The sequence below is a fragment of the Echiichthys vipera genome (genome assembly GCF_963691815.1).
Source record: "Echiichthys vipera genome assembly, chromosome: 7".
NCBI classification, from domain to species: Eukaryota; Metazoa; Chordata; class Actinopteri; order Perciformes; family Trachinidae; genus Echiichthys; species Echiichthys vipera.
Genome location: NC_139832.1, coordinates 22,390,862 through 22,411,881, shown reverse-complemented (window position 1 = coordinate 22,411,881; position 21,020 = coordinate 22,390,862). Strand labels below are relative to the sequence as shown.

The following is a 21,020-nucleotide window of genomic DNA, read 5'->3' as shown; positions in this document are numbered from 1 at the left end:
GTAAACGTCATCCAGCTCTCCATACTCCGACATGGTAGGTGGCGGTATGATCCTCAAAGTTGATTTGGTAATCTACCGAAAAAAACGCAAAGAAGAGGAGTATTTCTTCTTTTCTCGCTGTCTCTACCAGTACCCGGTTCACATTATGGCTGAGTTTTTCATGGTCTTTTCTCTCAGTACCCTTTAATCGTGCGGATATTTTGATGGACGTGACCTCAGTTCGGTGTGCTATATCAGTACAACAGTTCGTCTCTCAGGCTTCTTGGTTGGATAGTTGACGTGATTAAACGTTAGGTTAGCTGAGGCTATCTTCGCTAGCTTGTGCTAACGTAAGGTAATAGAGTAAAGTAGCGTTAACTGTGATATACAACGTGTTTTTCCTATGGACTGAATTTGATAAAGTGTTTTCCTTATTGCAATTGACGTGCCGTTCGGGGAACGCTTTACCTCGAGCCAACATACCTGGTTTGTAAGCTAAAGGCTAACGGTAGCTTTAGCACCTATAGCACTCACTGGTTGAGTCTTGATTGGTTCAAAACAGCCAGCTTTACATCACCTGCTGCCACAATGATGGACTTTGATAATATACTGGACATCGCCTCGCAAAACCAGGGCCTCAGCAGTGTCCAGGTAAGTCAGATACTGTCACTTGCACTCACTTTACTCAGGCCAAACGGAAAAATCGGGATTCGTGGCTCACAAATGCCAGCTCATCTCGTTACCGTGAACTCCACGCCACTCAGACGTTTAAAAACCCAGTGTCACGTTTTTGTTTATCCAGTCATTAGTAATCTTTATACCACACCACACTATTCTAGATAAACATTACTTTTCTTACATCTTCCAGAGCTATACACTGTACCAAAAATGTATTTCAGAATGTAGAAATGATAACATACATTAAAATGTACAAAGACAGTAAACATTAACGTATGAGGTCTGCCAAACTAAGGGAAAAAACTTGAAATACCTAAATAATATAATAGTTTTGGACAGTTTACTATTGACAACCATGGATCTTTAGATCAACAAGTTTGATAGATTATATCTTCCAATAACTAAGTAACTGTCACATATCCAGTAAGCTGTGGATTTTCTTGCATTATTTGTTTAAGCAGAAGAGATACAGTCTACAAACTAGACCACCCAAGAAGGACCCGAAGTCGAAAGGTGTTAGTGCTTCTGCTGTGGAGGCGCTTTTGAAGCAGCAACAGAAAGACAACAAAAAGAAAGGTAACATTGACAAAATGAAGTTACGGTACATAAGGGATTAAAATTCATATATACAAGCTGTTCATTCTTCGTGTTTCTTTTTCCAGAAATTCAAATGAAGAAGCAGAAGGAGGTACTACTAGCCAAGAGGGTTGAGTTGAAGTCAGACCGTAAAGCACGAGCCATGGCTTCCAGAACTAAAGACAATTTCAGAGGCTACAATGGCATCCCAGTGGTAGATGTTCCAAAGAAGAGGAGATCAAAATCAGAAATGCAGGAAGAAAGATCGATGGATCAGGAAAGATTTAGGAATAACTCAATTGACCCAGAGGATGATGAGGATAATTATGAGTATGAACAGTCGGATTCAGAGACGGAGCAGGAGCCAGAACCCCAGAGACCTGGGAAAACCACAGGGTTTAGTGGAGGTAGTGGAAGTAGCAGCAAGTCCTCATCCAAAAAACCCAATGGGCCACCCAAGCCTGCTCCACCTCCCATGAACTTTGCAGAATTACTCAAATTGGCAGAGAAGAAGCAGTTTGAGCCAGTTGAGGTTAAAACCAAGGTAGTGAATAAAGAAGAGAGGCTCCGAACAGCTGAAGAGATAAGGGAACTGGAGATGGAGCGCAGGGCAAAGAGACCGGACAGAGACTCAAAGGCAGAGAGAGAAAGAGACAGCAAGTCTCAGTCTAGCGCTAGTTCAATCAGAAAAAATACCTTTGAGAAGGAGCAGAAGAACGGCAAACCACAAAAGAACTCGTCAGTTAAGCCAAATCTTTCCACTGGTTCAGAGAAGAAGTTGCATCCAACACTTAGTGATAAAGGCCACTCTTCTTCTAAGCCCTGTGTTAGTGACAGAGAAAGAGATAGACCCACGATGTCCCATAGCGATAGAGACAGATCCAGATCCAGGACAGGCTTGTCTAGTTCATCTGGTGCCATAAACAGTAAAGTTCCTTCAAGAGGCGCATCTTCTCAGGTTTCAGCCAAACAAGGGGGGGTAAAGCTCTCATCTAGCCACAAATCCAGCACCCAAAGTGACCTTATCCTCAAAAAAGAAAGCTCATCAAAAACCTCAGCTATTCCTGGGACCAGAGCTCCTAGTACAGCTATAACAGGCCAAAGATCTCAACACGGGAGCTCTCAACAGACCAGGCCCAGTCAGGGTAGTTCATCGAAGCAGGGACCTATGGTCGGCGGCCACAAGTCTGGAAAGGGAGAACCACTCAGGCCTGGCATTAATTCTCCTGCAAAATCAGGAGGTAATTCAGTGATGAGACCTTCATCGGGTGCCCCTCCTAAGGCAGGGAACCAACCTCAGTCAAGGCCTGGAGGTACACTCCAGGCAAGAGCTGGTGGTGTCCCGCAGGCCAGGCCTGGTGGGAGTGGCCCGCAGGCCAGGCCTGGTGGGAGTGGCCCACAGGCCAGACCTGGTGGGAGTGGCCCACAGGCCAGACCTGGTGGGAGTGGCCCACAGGCCAGACCTGGTGGGAGTGGCCCACAGGCCAGGCCTGGTGGGAGTGGCCTACAGGGTCACCCTAGAGGTGGCGGATCCCGACCTCCAGGGATTGGACCTGGTCGACCTGGAAGTGGAGGCCCGATACCTGGACGACCAAATGGCAGCATTGGATCAGGACCTGGAAGACCCAAATGCACTGTGGTGTCAGAGACCATCTCCTCCAAGAATTTTGGTGGACCCAGACCGGGAGTCCCTCCTCGGCCAGGAATGCCACAGAGGCCAGGGATGGCACCCAGACCAGGAATGCCACTCAGACCAGGAATACCACAGAGACCTATGATGAACAGACCACCAGGTAGGCATCAGAGAGAGGGTGTTGGTATATTACCCACTGTACTTATTAATTGCTCTTTTTGAGTACACATTTCAGTGGTAGTAACCTTGAGTTATATGTCACATTTCATACAGTTTTACACTGTGCCAAAGGTCATGCAGAAAAAGCAGCTAACGAGGATAAAACAGACATTTACAGTAATATTGCTGAAAATAAAACAACACTAAGGTTATTGAAGTGAGGATATAAGTGAAATAAAGACAAAGACTGTCAAGGCAAATGGATTAAAATCAAAACTGTGCAGTAGGTAGGATAAGAACTGCAGGTCACAGCTTGAAGAGGCCTTTAAACCCCTCTTTATATACCTTTTTGGTTCATGTGCTTAACCAGAGCAAAATGAAAGAGAGCATTTAAGTTTCGTATCTCGCTCAAGCACATTGTTGGGTACTGTTAGATAATATCACCTTCAATGTATGCTCTGCATAATTCCATAGCTCAGCAGCAAAACAAAGAATTCTGAAAGTTCAGTGTTATATGGAAAATTGGTATTCAATAACTGTATTAATCTTGTGTGACACTAATGCAGTTTTCACAGATAACAAAACAAGAACAAGGAATGGAAGATGTATACGTATATATTTTTAGGATTGAGTATTCCCATATGTACTATCAGCTCATATAGGGCTGGACGATATGGCCAAAGTCCTGATATACTGTAGCTGATTTCATATCTCGAAATGAAATAAATATTAGTTTGTAATTTTCTCATTTTATTAAGAACTTGAGTGCAAAATATAAACTTAAAATATGTCACATCAGATATTCTGAAAAGCTTTAGTTAGCATGTGCTTGTGTATCATGATATTACCATCTCTATATGATTCCATCATGATCTGATTCCAGTAAAAGATGATAAATGATCATATTGAATTACCACCCAGCCCTGAGCTCATACATAGTGCACTGTACCAAGTTAGAATTGTATACACAATAAAGCAGACATTAAGCACTTAATTTCAGCTCATTACAAACGTACCTCATTAACAACACATTGCAATCAATGCCAGAAAACAATGCTCGCATTACACTTCTTGATATAATATAGTATAATATGACAAACAGCCTCTGACATTTTGCAGAGAGCTTGAAACAATACAATCAGTATTACAGGGCAAATGGTTTGTTTGTCACTGAATGTGTCAAAGTGTGTCAGCAACACTCAGCAGCCTTTGTCGTTACTCCCGGGTCAGAGAGCGGTCATCTTTCCAACACAGATAAACAAAACATAATTTCAACGTCAATAACCTTGCACAATGAAATTGACCTTTTGTAGTCTCAATAACGCTCACATCACTCTCTTTATAGTTATAACATTCCCTACATCCCCACGCCATACCAAATGTCTGCTTTACACAGTAGTTCTATATTCATGTGTAGTAAATGGCTAAAAGCCAATACCCATGTTGAAAATTAATTTCTGTTTTTCAGGTCCAATGTTGCCACCTATCACCTCTGCATACAAGAGGAAATACGAGGATGAGGAAGATGACTATGACCCAGAAATGGACGATTTTATTGATGATGGAGATGAGGAGTCAGACGACATTTCTAGACACATAAAGGAAATCTTTGGCTATGATCGAAATAAGTAAGTGTTGTCCTCATATGTTCTGGTTCCAAGTCATTTAACTATTGTAAATTATGTATGAACAGACCTTATTTGCTTTTAACCTCCTCAGATACAAGGATGAAAGTGACTATGCACTTAAATTCATGGAGAGCAGCTGGAGAGATCTGCAGAAAGAGGAGGCCCGGAGGTAGGCAAAATAAACTCTCCAATCCTCACCTCTACATATGCAATTCTCATACAGAGACCTAGAATATGTATCCCCTTTTAATTAATGTTGTTTGTTCTGTATCCTATTCCTTTGCTACTTTAGCTTGAGAATGGCTGTACAGGAAGATCTGGAGGAGGAGAAGAGAGATGAAGCGGAGCTGAAAATGCAAAATGCCAAGAGGAAAAGGAAAAATTGAAGCCCCTTTTGTCCTTGAGAGGAATATAATAAACTAAAAAACTGTCTCCTCGAGGCAGGACAGTCTGCCTTGCAGCCCAGTGACTGTCCATATTGGCCTCTGTTGCTTTCTCTCTGCTTATGTTCACACAAAAACTGAGCTGAGTGACACATGGCATTGGCTCCAGAGGGAAAGAGAAGAATTTTCGTCAAAGACAACGTGAAAAAGTCCGACAAAATATGCACAAATCATTCAGGCATTAGTTGATGAGAAATTATCACATTTTCCCTGTTATTTATTTCCCCCACTGAGTGCAGGGCTTACTCTGTCAGCAGCCCCGATTTCTTAAAAAGAACTGAGATGCAAAGAGAACTATACATATGGAAGTGTGATATTTTTTTTTCAAGACTAACAATGACATACAATGTCAAGTGTTGATAAAATGCTTTTTCAGCAAAAGTTGTTGCATATTTTTCCAAACAAACTTTGATTGTAAAGTCAATTGAATGTGCAGAAAACATTACCACTTGATGTGTTATTTCTCTTTAAAGGGAGTTGAGAGCAAGGATTGCATAAAGGGTTTTATTTAATCGTCTAGTTTTATGTCCATGTCCTTTCAAGAGTATGACAATCTTAATATATACAGTACTTGGGTACTAGGTCACAACAAATGTCACTAGTAGAAAATGTAATGATTTTTGTTTAAAGCAATGAAAAATAATTGTCTTACCATATATTGTGTGGAATATTACTTTTTAAAAAGCCAATAAGTTTGTTAAATGTTAATGTTTGTAGTTGTGCGTTTCTTTTCTTCCCTCTTGCCGTACATGACGTGCCAAGTGGGCGGGGCTTGTCGTTTCGCTTAGCTACTCCTGAAAGTTTGCGGAAGTTTGTTGTTACAGCAAAACTTGAAGTCAACCGTCAGCTGGATAGGATACAATCAGACAGACACGTGCTTTTTTGTTTTTGTACGCCGATAGATGGACCTCCGTTCAGAGAAATTACAGCGGATCCTCTCCAAGGTTAGTTATTTACCACAAGACCAGCTTTGTTTTAAATTCAAACGGTTGACGCAGTAATGCCGGCTAGCCTAGCATGCTAGTCCATGTAAGCTCTGTCAGCCTTCATCCAACTGGCTGAACCAGCTCTGATACTGGCATGTCCCGGAGAAACGGCACGGAAACTGCCCAGTGATGGAGAGTCGTAATGAATACAACATGACTTACCTGTCATGGTCTAATATTATTGACATGACAAAAAAATTAACAAGGCTCGAGATTTACCAAAAATAATTATGAAACAAAGGAGCTAAAAACATGTAGTTCCAGTGTTGCATATGAGTCCTTATGTCTGACCAGTGACCAGGGCAGCTCATTTGAATGTGATGTGTGGTTGTATAACATCACTGAGCCTTAATTACTGATAATACGAATATCACTTTTGATGTTGAAGTAAAATGAACTGAAAAAACAGCAAATATATATTTATAATATTTTATATATATATATATACATTAATATTAACTTTCAGATATATGTAGCTCAAAGTGTTTGGGTTGAATCTTGTTTTTTCCACCTCACCTGTTGTGACTATAACAAAATTGCAAACTCTACAGGCCCAGTAGTAAATCAAAGTTAGGTATGCACATTCATCTCAGCAACCACAGAATATGAGTCTGTCTTTTTCCCCCTGAATGTTAGTACAAATTCCATGATGTTGCTGTTGAGGAGCTTCAGAAGATCCATCGAATATACCCGGGGATGATTCCATCCATCGGCACATACAGTTAGTTTTTCTTGGAAAACACACTTCATTCATCTCGTATAGACATACATGTACATCACGTGTGCCTCTTGCTGACAACCAACTTCTCCTGTTGTCAATTTCAGCATTTAGTGACGGCACACAAAAAGATCTCCTGAAATTAATTGGTAACATCCCTGTCCAGTATGGAGGTAAGGCTGACTTCTGAAATCACCAAAGTCTGGGAGAGAGGAACTTATCATTTCAGTGGGAAGTTACTTGTTATTTATTATGTACTGATTCCAGCTTCTCTGTCTTAAGGCCGCTCCTACAACTTCCCCATTTTGCTGTGGCTGCTGGACTCGTTCCCCTTCACTCCTCCCATATGCCTCCTGAGACCAACCCCTAGCATGGTTATTAGAGAGGGCAAGCACGTTGATGGAGGAGGGCGGATCCACCTGCCAGGGCTGCACAACTGGGATTATGTAAGATTTAATGTTCTCTGGGTGAAAAAGAAGAGTAAAGTGTATATAGAAGAGGTTCCGAAGTGTTCTCATCAGCCTTGCTGCTGTATTTCTTTGCTCTGTAACAGCCCAAGTCATCCGTGGTGGGTCTTCTGACTGAGATGATTGCCAAGTTTGAGGAGGATCCTCCACTGTCCACAAAGACCACAGGAGAAAATAAAGACCCTAATGAACTCCTGGCGTTCGTTTCTAATCTACAGATCCATGATGGTGCTTCATTTGATACGTAGCGTTGCTCTAGATCAATAATCAGATAAGTGTGCGATATTATTAGCTTAACTCATGTCTATATTTCAGGTGGAAGCAGACATGATCAACTGGTTAACAAAATCTCAGTTATCGGGGGAGGAGATTTAGGAATGGCATCAGTCATGAGCATTTTAACGAAGGTAGTTGCAAATCACTTTTTACATGATATTGTCACAGATTTTTTGTGTATTTTATCTGCTTGAATTTACGCGTTAAATGCTTTTCTTTTTCTACTTTTCACTCAGTGTAAAGTGGACAAACTTGTTTTCATTGACGTCGCTGAGAGTTCCACAAAGGGCGGCAGTACAGATCTAGAGATTTTCAGTCTGCCCAATGTTGAGGTAGCCAGAGGTACGTCACTTTCTGCACTGTCACATGGTCACACGGTCATGTTAAGAGTTCCTCTTGGCTGAGTCAGCACTGATGTCAGAATGTTTTGAAGGCAGCAGACTGCCATTGTGTTTACGTAGGCTGTTCTTGATGACTCGCCTCTATGAGAGCAGGCAGTCCCTGAATCCCAACCAGCTACTATGGCAAGCTGTTTAATAGCTAGACTGGATATACTGTATATTGCAGATATCTGTAGTTCAAATCTTCCTGGTCTAAAAGAAAATTTCAGATATTCACAACATCATTCTTCCCAGGAGAAATGACGTCGCTTTTGCCATTCATGTGTACTTCCTTTTTAGTTCTTCGCAGTGGCATTTGTGATATCCAGAATGAACATTCTAGATATCCATTTTGAATTTTAAATAACCAAAATACATCCTGACTAGTAAGTATGTCATTATTGTGGATATCCACGATACATTTGTGGATATCAACGGATATGTTATTTATTTTGGATATCTGAAATTAAATTTCCTCCCCAACCGGTGCAGACAGATGTCCGTCCTCCACAGAGCTGGGTCTGTCCGACAATCCTGCCTGTTATAGGGAAGGTTTTCGTTGCCACCGTACTCTACGGGGGAATTGTTGGGTCTATTTAAATCCTAAATAATTCATAGAGTGTGGTCTATACCTACTCTGTAAAGTGTCCTGAGATAACTTTTGTTATGATTTGGCACTATAAATAAAATTGAATTGAAATTGAATTGAAAACTATGACTAGTGACAACTGGATTGCAGACATCTGAAATGGGAGTTTTTAGAAAGAAGAGTTATATTGCAGTTATAAAAATGTTTCATTGTGGATATCTGAAATTAAAAAGCCCAATACAAACAAATGGCAAAAATGATGTCACTGTGGTTATGTGAAATGTTATGACTGTCAGAGGGATTACAGAAACTAATGTATTCATCAGGGATTAATGGAGAGTTAACACCATGTTTGTGGCTAGAAACAACAATAATTTAAGCTTTGGCTATAATTCCTCTACAAGGTTTGCTGTTAGACTTGTCCGGGAGTTAACAACTGTACTGATGACTCTCCTTTTGTCAGATCTGTCAGCCTCCGCGGGCTCCAGGGTTGTCGTGGTGACCGCGAATGCATGGAGCAGCGAGCAGTCGTACGTGAGCGTCGTTCAGACAAATGTTGACTTGTACAGAGGAATCATTCCAAATCTGGCACGCCTCAGCCCCAATGCAGTAATGCTCATCGCTTCACAACCAGGTTGGTGTTGGAGAAAGACACTCACATCTACTCCAAGGAACCTTTTTTATATTGTGAACTCTGTTGTCTTTCTCGTCCAATTCCAGTGGACATCATGACGCATGTTGCCTGGAGGCTGAGTTGCATGCCTCCAACCCGTGTGATCGGAGCAGGGTGTAACCTGGACTCAGTGCGACTCAGTCACATCTTGGATATTAACCTGAACACTCACAAACCAGCCTGGGTCATAGGGGAACTTTCAGACAACAAGGGTGAGCCAGAAAGGATCCATTTAATAGTCACCTAAAGGCGTTCTGCTTCATTAAGTGTCATTAAGCAAATTCCCTCATTCCCCTCTGACTTGTTCATCAACTTTTAATTTGTGGTCACTGTTTGGATTATTTATTTTTGTTTTTATAACTAGCAATGCTGCTCTACCTGCTAATCTCATAAGTTCTTTCCATTCTCAACACTTATAAAGGTCTGTCAATAAGTGACAGACCATGTTTGAGCTTGAGTGTTTTTGTCTTGCAGTTGCCGTGATGAGTAGTACTAGGCTGAGCTCCAGTGCACCACCAGAGGTTGCAACAGGATCAAGTTCTACCAAACCATTGTTAGACAGGTACTGGCATGTATGACCTCGTGTGAAGGATTTAAAATTTGTACATGAATCAGCTGGATCTGACATTGTGGACACAGTGGAAGGAAGGTTTAGGGATTTAGAGAATTACATGTTTTTACATTCAATTTCGAAGTTAAAGGGGACATATCACAAACAACTCACTTTTTAGTGCTCACGTACATACCACTGGGTATCTGGAGTGCCAACCAACCCACAAACCGTAAAATAAGAAACCCGGTGAGTTTTTTGGTGGGCTTCCATATTGACACAGGGTGAATACAGGTATATTCAGACAGACAATATGAGAAATGTAATGTATTTATTAGCATTAAACCATGTAAACACGTTCTATTACGAACCTGAAAATGAGCATGCCATGTCTCCTTTAAGAAGTCCCAATTTTTCTGTGCTTGTAGAGCGTTTGAGATGATGAAGAATCGCGGCCAGCGGTCGTGGTCTGTGGGTCTGTCCATCGCTGACATCACAAACAGTATCCTAACGGATAAGAAGAAGATCCACTCCGTCTCCACACTGGCTCAGGTAGAACCACCGAGTATCTCATATCAAACCAACAGCATCATTCTCACCGTCAGCTGCACTTTAATCATGTGTTCTGTTGTCATTTCATTCATTTCCCTGAGTGTATGGAGAGCGAATGAGATGAAACAAACTCATCCACAATCAGGGTTTCCGTGAAATTATCAGACTTATATTAGTATAGTATTTTGCGGAGTTAAGACAATGGGCCTCGTGCAAGAACCACTCGTGCAAACAGATTTGTTCAAGTGGCTTCTAGGAGAGATTCAGGAGAACTTGATGTTTTTCACTAATGGATTTAATAATTCATTTCTTTGAAACAACTTTTGAATTTAGATATCCTTTTGACTTCATAATTAGACATTATCCGGTTTAGCTCTACAATTGGAATAAAATAGAATTCTAAATTTACTCCTATAGCTTAATTATATTATATTAAATGGGCTATTGATACTATTGTATAACACTGCAATATCCATATGAACGTCTCAAACTGCAAAACGAATGATTTAATCCTCTCCTGTTGAGTCATCAATCGCCTTGCTGTTTAAGATATTTTCATATCGAACCACTTCTTTATTTCAGTGACATTAGGACCCTCAGGTGACATGGCATTAACAGTACTCATTATATTTCCCTTTCTTTAGCTTCAGCAGGTCCCTTTGTTCTGCTGCTGGTGCTGTTAAAAATTATACTCTCCTTTATGGATCTCTGAAAGCAGGACTTCAACATAGGACATATAGGGCAGGACACAGCTTTGTTTGGTATTATTGGGGCATCAGGTTTGCTAATTTATGACTCTTGTGAGCGCAAAGGTGGCATTCATCATGTTTACGCAGGTCATTTACACATTTATTGGAAGTTAGGAACTGAATCTGATGTGGCACACATTCAATTAACTGTAATGTGTGCTTTTTGGGTAGATTATGTGTTTTCAAAGGAAGTTTTCATTGAAATGTGATTCTTGAAGATGTCATAGGTTCATCTGCATTGTGTTTGCTTCAGGGCTGGGGTGGCATAGGTGCAGAGGTGTTCCTCAGCTTGCCGTGCATCATGGGATCAAACGGCTCCACGCGCTTGGCCGGAGTGTCACTGGGACAGGAAGAAGACTCCAAACTGAGGGAAAGCGTCACCTCCCTTTCTAACCTCTTGGGTCAGCTTAAGATATGAAGGATATGATTGTAGCCCCAGTTTTGGTTTAACTGACCAGTTAAGGAGATAGCAGCTGCTCACTGGGAGGGCAGTTCTCCAGTAAACAGTACACGCCCTCAACATATGGACTGTGTCTGTGCTGAAGTTATTGGTTTCAGTTAGCTGAATTCTGAAGTTATGGGCAAAACTGATGTCTTAAATATGTATAGTGTAAACCTAAGATATGTTTCTATATTCTCGTTGGACATTGTACATTAAACAGGGGTTAAAAAAAATCTGAAAAGTCAAAGTCAGTATACCAGGACTGTGATCAGGTTACTCATTGTGTCTCATACAAAACGTGCTACATGGATGCACGGTTATATTTTTGGAAAGGCATGAAATTCTTCTCAAAAGCATCTAAAGAATAACGATGCTTGTAGTTTTGAAAATCTAATTTTGTCAGAAAACTTGGCCTAGACTACTTTTACTAAGATAATTAAATCATCCATATTCTTGCACTAATAAATCCCTTACAAAATACCTGTAGGAGAAAATCAGGGTGTTTACAGATGAAGTGTGAGGCAGTTATTTTATATTCAGTACAGGTGCTGATTGACTCAATAGACTGCCTCATTAATGAAGTACAGCTTGTATATTTGAAGGGCCTTATTTGCGGTCTTAGTGCCGTTTCCACATTTAATAAAATAAGCTCTTCAAATGTCTTTATATTTAAAGTGCCTTTGCTCTGAATGTTGACTTTGTGTAAAATACTTTTACAGCTGCAACCTAAAATATGTACAGAAAGACTACAAATGTTTGTGGGTGTGCAATAAATATCTGAAACCAGATGTGGACTTTCTCTGTGGGAAAGAGAAGACAATGGACGACTACGGTTTATCTCTTTATAAAACTCAAATAAGTAGTTGCGTAAATGTACATAAGCTTTGGTCTGAGCCCCAGCATCACAGATGTCAACCAAACTCGTAAAAAAAGGAGCAGTGATGTACAATTGGTGGTCAGGACACATACTCCAGCAAGCCAAACATACTTGTGTGCAGGCTGAGATCCAAGTCCTTGGTTATGAATCACAGCAGCGAGACCAAAGTTCATGAACAAACCGTACAACATCAGTTAACATGACCACCTCCGATGAAATTATTTTTGCAGTAAGAAATTGACCATATAATACTTAAAGAACTGCAAAACCTCTTGGTAATGACAAAGGTCAGTGCAAAAACCAAACTGATGTTTAGACGCTAAATAACGTAATACATAACTGCATGAAACAATATAAACACGTTTGACTATTAGGTCCCTGTACAGAACGTTATGGCTCAACTTCCATTTCTCAAGAACTCTTCCTCTAAGCAGTTAAAATAAATTGACACCAGTCTCTGCAATGGTTTGAAAATATAGGCTTTGAATAAATTCAGCTTTGAATCATTTGCTTCTCTCCCCGGTGTGTGGCAGTCTCGAATACTGTAATATGGGGCCTGTCTTTGTATTGTGAAGTCTTTCTATGTGCACATTCATAAATAGGCATTATAGGTAGCATTTATGTCATGGTCAGGACTAGTTTTCCCAAAAGCCTCTTTCCTCTGAAGGATTTAGCTTCAGAGCTAGAAGCCAGTTTCCTGTCACTCTGTAACACTTCTGACCACTAGGTGGAGATGGAGCTGCTCTTTATAAATATTGTGACATGGATTTTTACTTTGTGTGCACATTCATGAAATCCTCCTGTTCCGTCTTATACTTCCACCTTATTTAGCCACAATACATGCATGTATATATATATACACATGAAACAGTACATTATTGTTGTGAAGTCAAGTGTCTAAACAGATATAGCACTGAAACCATTTCTTTGATATTGATCAACCTAACAAGTTAATTTAAAACATAAAAAAACAGCAAAGTACCCAGTGCTACCTGCCAGGCTGCATGTGAAAGAATCTTGCTTTTGTATTTACACCAGTGACATATTGGACCATATTTTTCCTGTTTCTGGTGGTTACAACTTTAGCAATTCTTTTAAAAAGAAAAAGCTTGCATGCAAACTGTTTTGGTGTAACCTGGTTTAGTGGTCCTTGGTTATCAAGTATTGCCCCTAAGATACAGTAAAATAAACTGTATCAATGGTGACTCATTACAGTCTGATGCACTGTTAAGACGTGAGCCTGCTCACAGTTTACCATTAATGCAGTATAAATGTATAGGCTTTGGGTGCTTTAGCAATGGTGACCTTACTCTGCAGCCTCAAAAGCCCTTGTGTTAGAGTTGCTAGCCTCAGTGCACTACGATCAGGTTAAGACACTTTTGTTGGAACAAAATTAAACTATTTGGAGGAGATGAAGCAATGGTGGAATGCCCTGCTGGTATCAGATCACCTTTTTTCCATGCAAATTTCTCATTATCAAACTGAAGATTAAATCTGGTCTCTCACGCCAACAAGAGCTGGTGAGAAAATACACTCACTTTTTGTGCAGCAACACGGACAGCAGTTTTAAATAAAAGTTTGACACTTAGAAAAGTTAACTGCCCTTACAAAAAAAAGGTGCAAGTATCACAGAAATCTGTACATATCAATGAAAAAGTCCTTTCTCACACACACAAACAAACACACACATCTTTGACACACTCAATAGCTACTGGCCTTTCGCCTCTTAAATGGCTTTGAAAATGAATCAACCATGAACAGAGACATTGAATCATATTGGCATAAACAGTAACACTTAAATGGAACTTTAAAAGGTCACTGATTTGGGCAGTTGCTGTCCACCTGGAGGCATCCTACAAAAGTCTGGGCTGGATCGGACCAAGGGAACCCCTACTGCCGACTGTCCTGAGGGCCTGGAGTGGCCTGGGGGAGACCCGGTGTACAATAGTGGTGCTGGGAAAGCAGAATGGTCTCTGGGGCCCCTAGAAAAAGGCTTGGAGTAACCGGGCGAGGTGGCTCTGTGTGTGTCTGAACAGCTGGCAGCACTACACTGGTAGGGAGAGAGTCTGTCAGCAAAACTAGCTGGAGGAGGGGGGATGATGGAGTCCTCCACCCAGCTGTCCTCTCCTTCATATTCCTGCTCCTGAGGCAAACTGGGGAGAGTGCACAGCGAGGGAGGAATAGGAGAAGGTGAAGGAGGGATGAACAAAGGAGGGGGTGGCAGAGGGTAGAGAGCAGGGTCATAGTGTTTGTCAATGGTATGTGGGCGATTGCTGTGCATGCTGGGAATTTCCTCAGGCGTGGAGCCCAGCAGCCTCTCCAGGTAGCGGTCGTCTTCGTCAGCCTCGGAAAGGTTGTCGTACTGCGAGGTGTTGGAAGGCCGTCGGTCTCCCGTGGACACCGGGACGTGGAGAGACACTGGGAACTTGGTCGGCTTCGGTGGAGGAAGTATGGGAGACGAGGAGGAGGCTGTGGTGAAAGCACGGGAAGGGGGAGGCTTTGAGGGAGGAGTTTTTTTCTGTGCGAGGCCAAGAGACATCGGCGGTTTTAGAGATGGCTTTTGAGTGACCATAGGTTTGGTTGAGCGGGGGGAAGGAGAGTGCTGCTGGGTCTTTGGGCAAGTCCCAGTCCCCAGGGAGGGTGATTCACTGTCCAGGGGACTCTGGTCCCTCTGATCAGTGTAAAGGAAAGGTGGAGGTGGCAGATCTGGAAGGTCCATAATCTCCTCCTCAAGAACTTCCAAAGCAGGGGGCTCATAGGGTGGAGGCCAATCCACAGGCTCTTCCTGGGTCTGTGGGTCTCCAAGCTGGCACTCCTGTTTATCCACGTCTTCGGTGTGGCTAGCCTCCAGAGGCGACTCTTTCAGATCTCTGTCCAACCTGACTTCAGCACAGGGTTTGTCTGCTTTTGGAGGTAACGGAGGTGCTCTGCAAGGCCTTAAAGGAGAAGGTGTCCCTTGTGTGTGGACTAACACTGGGTCAGGTGAAGGCAGAGGAGATGTTCTTGAGTCCTGAGGCTCTGCAGGAGAAGGGGTCTGGTGCAGGAACATGCCTTCTGTTTCCTGGGCCTCTGTATTGGGTTGGCTGTGAGGCTGCAGATTTATTTTGACCTCCAGAGGAGAGTCAGGCTGCAGAGGCAGATGGAGAACTGGTTTCTCTAGACCTAAAGGTTTCTTTGGCAGCTCCTCTGACTTGGCTAAAAAAAGAAAAGAAATGGAACGTAGGGGAGGAAAGGAAAAAGATACTTTACATCAGAAAAAGAGGTGGTTTATTTCTGAAAAAGAGGTGGTTTAGTTCCTTTATTTTTCAGTATAAAGCTGAGCAATAAAAGAAGGCGACTGCACCTGGAGGAGGTTGGTCCAGCTTTTTACTGCGAAGCTCAGACATAGCGGCCTGTAACTGTTCAACCACCACATCATCAGGCAGGAAGAAAGAAACACCCATCTGCTCCTGGAGAAACTCCCTCAGGTCCTCTAATGGAAGCTTCTGCAGGCGCTCTGATTAAACACACAATAGACAACAAAAAGTTCACTCATAGAATGGGTGATGCTAATCTATGAGGTCAGGTAAGCTCTGTGATATGAACCATGAAAAGAAATGATATTGTTAAAGACAGTTCGTCAACACAGGCCTAAACCAAGTAAAGAAAGAGCCTGTCAAAAGAGCTGTTCTACAAGATTTCAACCATGCTTAGCAGACGCTCGTGCAGGCGTCCAATAAAAAGTCAGCTTTCGATTCTTCTCCACAGCAACAACCCAACTTGTATTATGTAAGCCATCAAGTTAGGAGGCAGCCAAGCGAGAGGCAGCATGAGATGTAACACTGGTATAGCAACGCCAGCAATCTTGGCATGAAAACTGGTTTGACTCGTACGGCACTGCCGCATGGCACAGGAGATAATGTAATAATGCTCATACTCACTCTTGTGTAACTTAAGGGTTGTATAAGCCATGGCATTTAGCATCTTCTCTCCCTCCATGATGTAGATGTCCCATAAACGCAGGGTGAGGGTGAAAGGGGTCTGTTGTGTAACATGCACAACAGCAGATTAAAAAAATATAAATAAAACAACCAGATGTGGTTCCATGTTCAAAAGTAAAAGCAATGGAATGCACTGGGATATACTGATTAATGGGTTTCAATGCAGAATACATCTGGCACTACGTAAAAACAGGGAAGAATATTCATTGGATTTGTGTTCTTTGGGAAATCCAAATACTCACTCTGTCAATGAAGCACTGCAGAAACCATTTGGTGGTGTAAATCCCTGTTGTCATCTGCTCCTTGTCCTGTGGGGCAAGGATTAATGAGGAATAGTCTCTACGGGGAGTCACTCCTTGTGGTCTATTCTCAGTTATGAACCTTACTTTCCCAGTGACTCTTCGACTCGTAGTGACACTGGATATAAATCAAATGAAGTATGACTCGAATAAATCGACTGCAGCCCGTGACCTTTTAACTAATCAATTAGCTCTGTGTGTCTTGCAGAAAGCATCAGTCGTACAGATGTACTTTAACTTACCATGTGTTTCTTCAGTTTTGGCAGCATTTTGGAGAGGATCAGCTCATGGTGAGCCTGGAAACGGTGCAGCTTGGGAAATCCTGGGATGAAGAACCCTAGCACGGTGAAAAAAAGAATCAGCAGCGTGCTAATAGTAGAAACATAATATTCACAAAGGAAAATGTATGTCCCCTTTATATAGGATGTGGAACATTTTCTTTCAATAACATGAAGCTGTGGTTTTATGCAAAAATAATTGATGTACACCTTTACTATGGGGCCGATATTGTAGCAATATTATATGAAAATGTGTGTGGAGTGTTGTGAAACCATAAGTACAAGAAACATTCAATTGACAGGCATACATGAAGTGGAATTGAACATTTTTGTTTTTCCAGCTCTTATTTTTGACAGATGCAATGTGTTTTCAAGTTCTTATAGACTTATAGGCTTCTCTTGCACAAAATGATCATATGCACGTTTAGAGTTTCTTGTACACGTTAACAAATCTGAGGTAGCATGTGCGAATTGGGTTGTATTTTCACAACTCAAACATATTTTTGCCCTTCTCAATAAGAACAGTTCAAACTAAAACTCTTCATTTCTTCCTCTGTCTCACCGTGCATGGCATGCTTGCTGTTGGTGAGGAGCTGGGACAGAGCCCAGAAGGCATCTTCCTCATTCAGGTACATGAGCAAAATGGCAGCTATCTGACTCATCCCCTGGCAGTAGCTCACCTCCTGGGGGAACATAGGAGCAGAGACATGTTCAATTAAACTGAATGGGCAAATGAGAGGAATAATTCATAATTTAGGACACACACACACACACACACACACACATACATACATACACACACACAGGACGAGACATGAGAGCACCTGAATGTCTGATGCGGTTTAAAATCCAGACATGTGTGGTTATACCGCACACGAGGACCTACTGTACAGGCAGCTACGCCAATATAAACACTTTTACAAAATATTTACTGTAGCCCCAACATACATTCTCAGTGATGTCGTGTCTTCAGCTTGATTTCCTGCCAATTTCACTCCACAATGATTCAATGATTTACGCTAAACTCATTGCCCTTGGCAAGCACATATACACAAAAGCGGACACACTTTGTATTTGTCCATATTAAGGCAGATTTATTGTGCAGCCAGAAATGGACGCTCCAAAGTATCCTTTCAAGGAAATACAGTAAATATGATCAGGGTTACACTGAGGTTAAACTACACATTCTCCACATTCCTCTCTAGCATCACATAGGCAAAAGGACAAACACTCATCCCCCTCACTCGCTCTTTCTCCCTCGTTCACTACTACTGACCCAGTTTCTTCTGAGCAGTGTGTGAGAAGAGGGGAAAGGGAAAAGGGAATAGCACATGCTCATTTCCTCTGGCTCAAACACCTCTCCCATGCAGGAACCGACTACAGAGCCAAATCAGAAGAAAACAGACCTGGACTGTGTTTGTGCGTGGGGAGATGTAATTTAAGTTACACAAGTACATTGTCTTTGAGTGGTAATATTTCTATCCCAATTACATGGCAGCAATCTGTGCGAATATAAGAATAGATTTATATTATATCATATTTAATCCACATGCCTGTGTTGAGTTAAAGGCAAGATACACATGTATTTACTGTATTTTAGTAAATACGTGTTGACACAGAGCATTTGTACTTGCCTGTAAAGGGCAGGTTTCACCCATGGTTTCACCCCAGGGAGACAAACTCTAGCTTTCTGGTCGAGAAAGTACTAGTTCTTGTTCCAATACCGATACCAATATCACAAATGCCTCAGAAGCTGCTTTTATGCACTAGTATTGGCTCGGTACTCGGTTTCGGCTGATACGCATCCTTTTGTCTAACGTCACGATCCACATTCAAACACATTATTATAAAGTAAACGTCATAACGTTAAGGTTGCAGCTGAATGTTGTTAATTGAAAAAAAAGATGCTGTGTTGAGTTTTTTACAACAGTTAATCTAAAATGAGAAAACCAGGCTCATTTGCTCTGTTTCCTTGTCGGTTAAACGGTAAGCAATGTCAAAGGGGAACTTGGTCGAACTATGTGATAGCTGAGTGGTCTGACTGTTATACCGCATTGCCGAACATGCAGGCAGCACCACACTCATAAATAAAAGATCTCACCCAAGGCTCTGAACGAGAATGAGAACAGATGGGTTAAGAGTGCTCGGCCTGTTCTTCGCTGTATGGACTAACCTACTTGATGGACTTTTGCGCCACTGCCACAGCCAGTGTACACAAGACTCCCTATTATGTAACACAAACTTAGGCAAGCACACACACACACACACACGCATGCGCACACACACACACACACACACTTACCGTGTTGTAGACAGAGTATGCTGCTAGTACGTGAAACAGTGCCTGCTGCCTATTGGGGGAACAGAGAAACCACCAGATAAAATGAGGATGTGGTCCCTTAGCAACAATCGAGCAAGCTGAAACAAGTGTGTCAGTGTAATAGTGCTGTTTATTCCATGACAGTTCCCAGAGGCCACATGAGTAATTATTTCTCAACCACATCTTCCCTAAATGAACTTCATCAATCAGAAGAGACTTAAAACAGCTGTGAATTTATCTGGGGAGGCTGACAAATACTGGCTGTGTCTTATCATCCTGGTAATGTTTGTATCTCTGTGTGTGTGTGTGTGTGTGTAGGTCCTCTAACCAGTTGCCCTAGGCCTGAGCTATCCAGATTCAGTATTAAGTATTAATGATAGGTGTGTGTGTGTGTGTGTGTGTGTGTGTGTGTGTGTGTGTGTGTGTGTGTGTGTGTGTGTGTGTGTGTGTGTGTGAGAGAGAAAGGACTTATGTGATCTTTAAGTGCTGGAGTAACAAAAAAAAAACAGTTTTCAGAGTTTATGTTTTCTGAGATCAATAAATGTAAAAGGATTTTTATCACATCATTTAATCCAAAGCACGGAGCTTCTATCCAGTTTCTATGACCACAGGGCTGTGTGCTCTATGGGTAATTACAACCGGAGTCTAAACTCTTTCAGACAGTGAACACATGGCAGCTATTGTGTGTGTGAATGTGTATTTGAGCGGAGCAGAGGTATTAACAAATATAATGTAGACAAGAGAGGATGTCTCCTCCAGGCCTCTATAGTAAATACATGTCTTATAGACAGAGACAGGAAAAGCTGCTTTAAATAGCTGTCAGTGTCTCGGTGTGAGTGAGACAGCTGTTGACCTGCAGGGAAGGAGTGGGCAGCCAAGCAGGATGGAGCGGTGTTTTGGTCTGTTTGGACTCAGTGCCTTTGAATTGAAGGGGAAGTATGTTACAAAGAGCAAGAGGAGAGCGCTCAGTCGCACTCTGTCAGAGTCAAACAGACAAGGACAAACCGGTAGTTTTCAGATGTTCAAACTCACAGTTGTCCCACAATCGTTTTCTGAAGGTCATCTAATCTATGTCTGATCTATCTTTTTAATGTATTAGAATTATATTGATGTGGGCAGTGATATTCTGTACATATACACTTGATGTCGGTGCAAATTTTTGTATGAATGCCATTTCCTGTGGGGTTTTGTGCACTGACAGGAAGGCTAATAAAACACTAAGAGGAGGAAACCACCGTTTTGGTTGTGTGTGTGTGTGTGTGTGTGTGTGTGGGGGGGGTCTGCTTCAAGGTTTAGGCCTTAGGTCACGCTCTGCAGAAACTTAGCAAGTACAAAGAAAATATAAACTAGAACTTTGAGGACACTAAAAGGGGTTGAAGACATTTGTTATGAAAGCTACCTACACAGAGTCACTGATATTACAGGTTAAAATTCAGAGGAGCAGTCATACGATCGGGAGGAAAGTCCGCAGTGTGTTTGCTCTCACTCTCAGGATAGGTACAAATGACTTAGGGTTCCAGCTACATCAATTGCCCAATTATATGGCGATCAATGGTCAAGCTTAGAACTCACTTGACTCCAAAGCGATCCATGAACATGATGTGGTTCCTGAAGGTTCTGTTGACGTCCAAGTCTATCTGTTTAATCTCTGTGGAGTAGTTACGAGCCTGCAGCTTCATTCTCTGGAGGATAGAAAAAGGACAAATATGTTATAAAAGATAGGAGGCTGTCTGAATTTACCTTTCACCGACGCATTTTTAGAGGAACTGTCGTCATTTTTGAGATTCA

The 21,020-nt window shown here is 41.9% G+C and overlaps 3 protein-coding genes across 4 annotated transcripts in view; 2 read left to right on the top strand and 1 right to left on the bottom strand.

Moving 5' to 3' along the window:
- The first annotated feature begins 150 nt into the window (after window positions 1-150).
- Window positions 151-5,524, top strand: spty2d1 (SPT2 chromatin protein domain containing 1). 2 transcript variants are annotated; one of them, XM_083917332.1, is made up of 6 exons: window positions 151-630; window positions 1,119-1,233; window positions 1,320-3,026; window positions 4,494-4,653; window positions 4,745-4,822; window positions 4,946-5,524. In XM_083917332.1, exons 1-6 carry the CDS (start codon window positions 568-570, stop codon window positions 5,037-5,039), a joined length of 2,217 nt encoding a protein of 738 aa, XP_083773458.1. In that variant the 5' UTR covers window positions 151-567; the 3' UTR covers window positions 5,040-5,524. The 2 variants fall into 2 exon arrangements, with proteins under 2 accessions (XP_083773458.1, XP_083773457.1); XM_083917331.1 differs by having other exon boundaries at window positions 1,116-1,233.
- A 378-nt stretch (window positions 5,525-5,902) lies between these two features.
- Window positions 5,903-12,259, top strand: uevld (UEV and lactate/malate dehyrogenase domains). The gene is made up of 12 exons (XM_083917333.1): window positions 5,903-6,040; window positions 6,719-6,803; window positions 6,908-6,973; window positions 7,083-7,246; window positions 7,354-7,495; window positions 7,583-7,674; window positions 7,780-7,885; window positions 8,976-9,146; window positions 9,233-9,397; window positions 9,660-9,747; window positions 10,164-10,287; window positions 11,290-12,259. The coding sequence occupies exons 1-12, from the start codon at window positions 5,999-6,001 to the stop codon at window positions 11,452-11,454; spliced, it is 1,410 nt and encodes a 469-aa protein (XP_083773459.1). The 5' UTR covers window positions 5,903-5,998; the 3' UTR covers window positions 11,455-12,259.
- LOC310949781 (uncharacterized protein) overlaps window positions 12,255-21,020 on the bottom strand; it is a 22,847-nt gene continuing 14,081 nt past the window's right edge. Inside the window, exons 7-14 of the mRNA XM_083917330.1 lie at window positions 20,805-20,914; window positions 19,215-19,263; window positions 17,475-17,595; window positions 16,877-16,971; window positions 16,578-16,643; window positions 16,276-16,375; window positions 15,699-15,851; window positions 12,255-15,550 (exon numbers count right to left, since the gene is read on the bottom strand). Coding sequence (XP_083773456.1) covers window positions 14,163-15,550; window positions 15,699-15,851; window positions 16,276-16,375; window positions 16,578-16,643; window positions 16,877-16,971; window positions 17,475-17,595; window positions 19,215-19,263; window positions 20,805-20,914 — 2,082 coding nt within the window. The 3' untranslated portion in view covers window positions 12,255-14,162. The remainder of the gene's footprint in view (window positions 15,551-15,698; window positions 15,852-16,275; window positions 16,376-16,577; window positions 16,644-16,876; window positions 16,972-17,474; window positions 17,596-19,214; window positions 19,264-20,804; window positions 20,915-21,020) is intronic.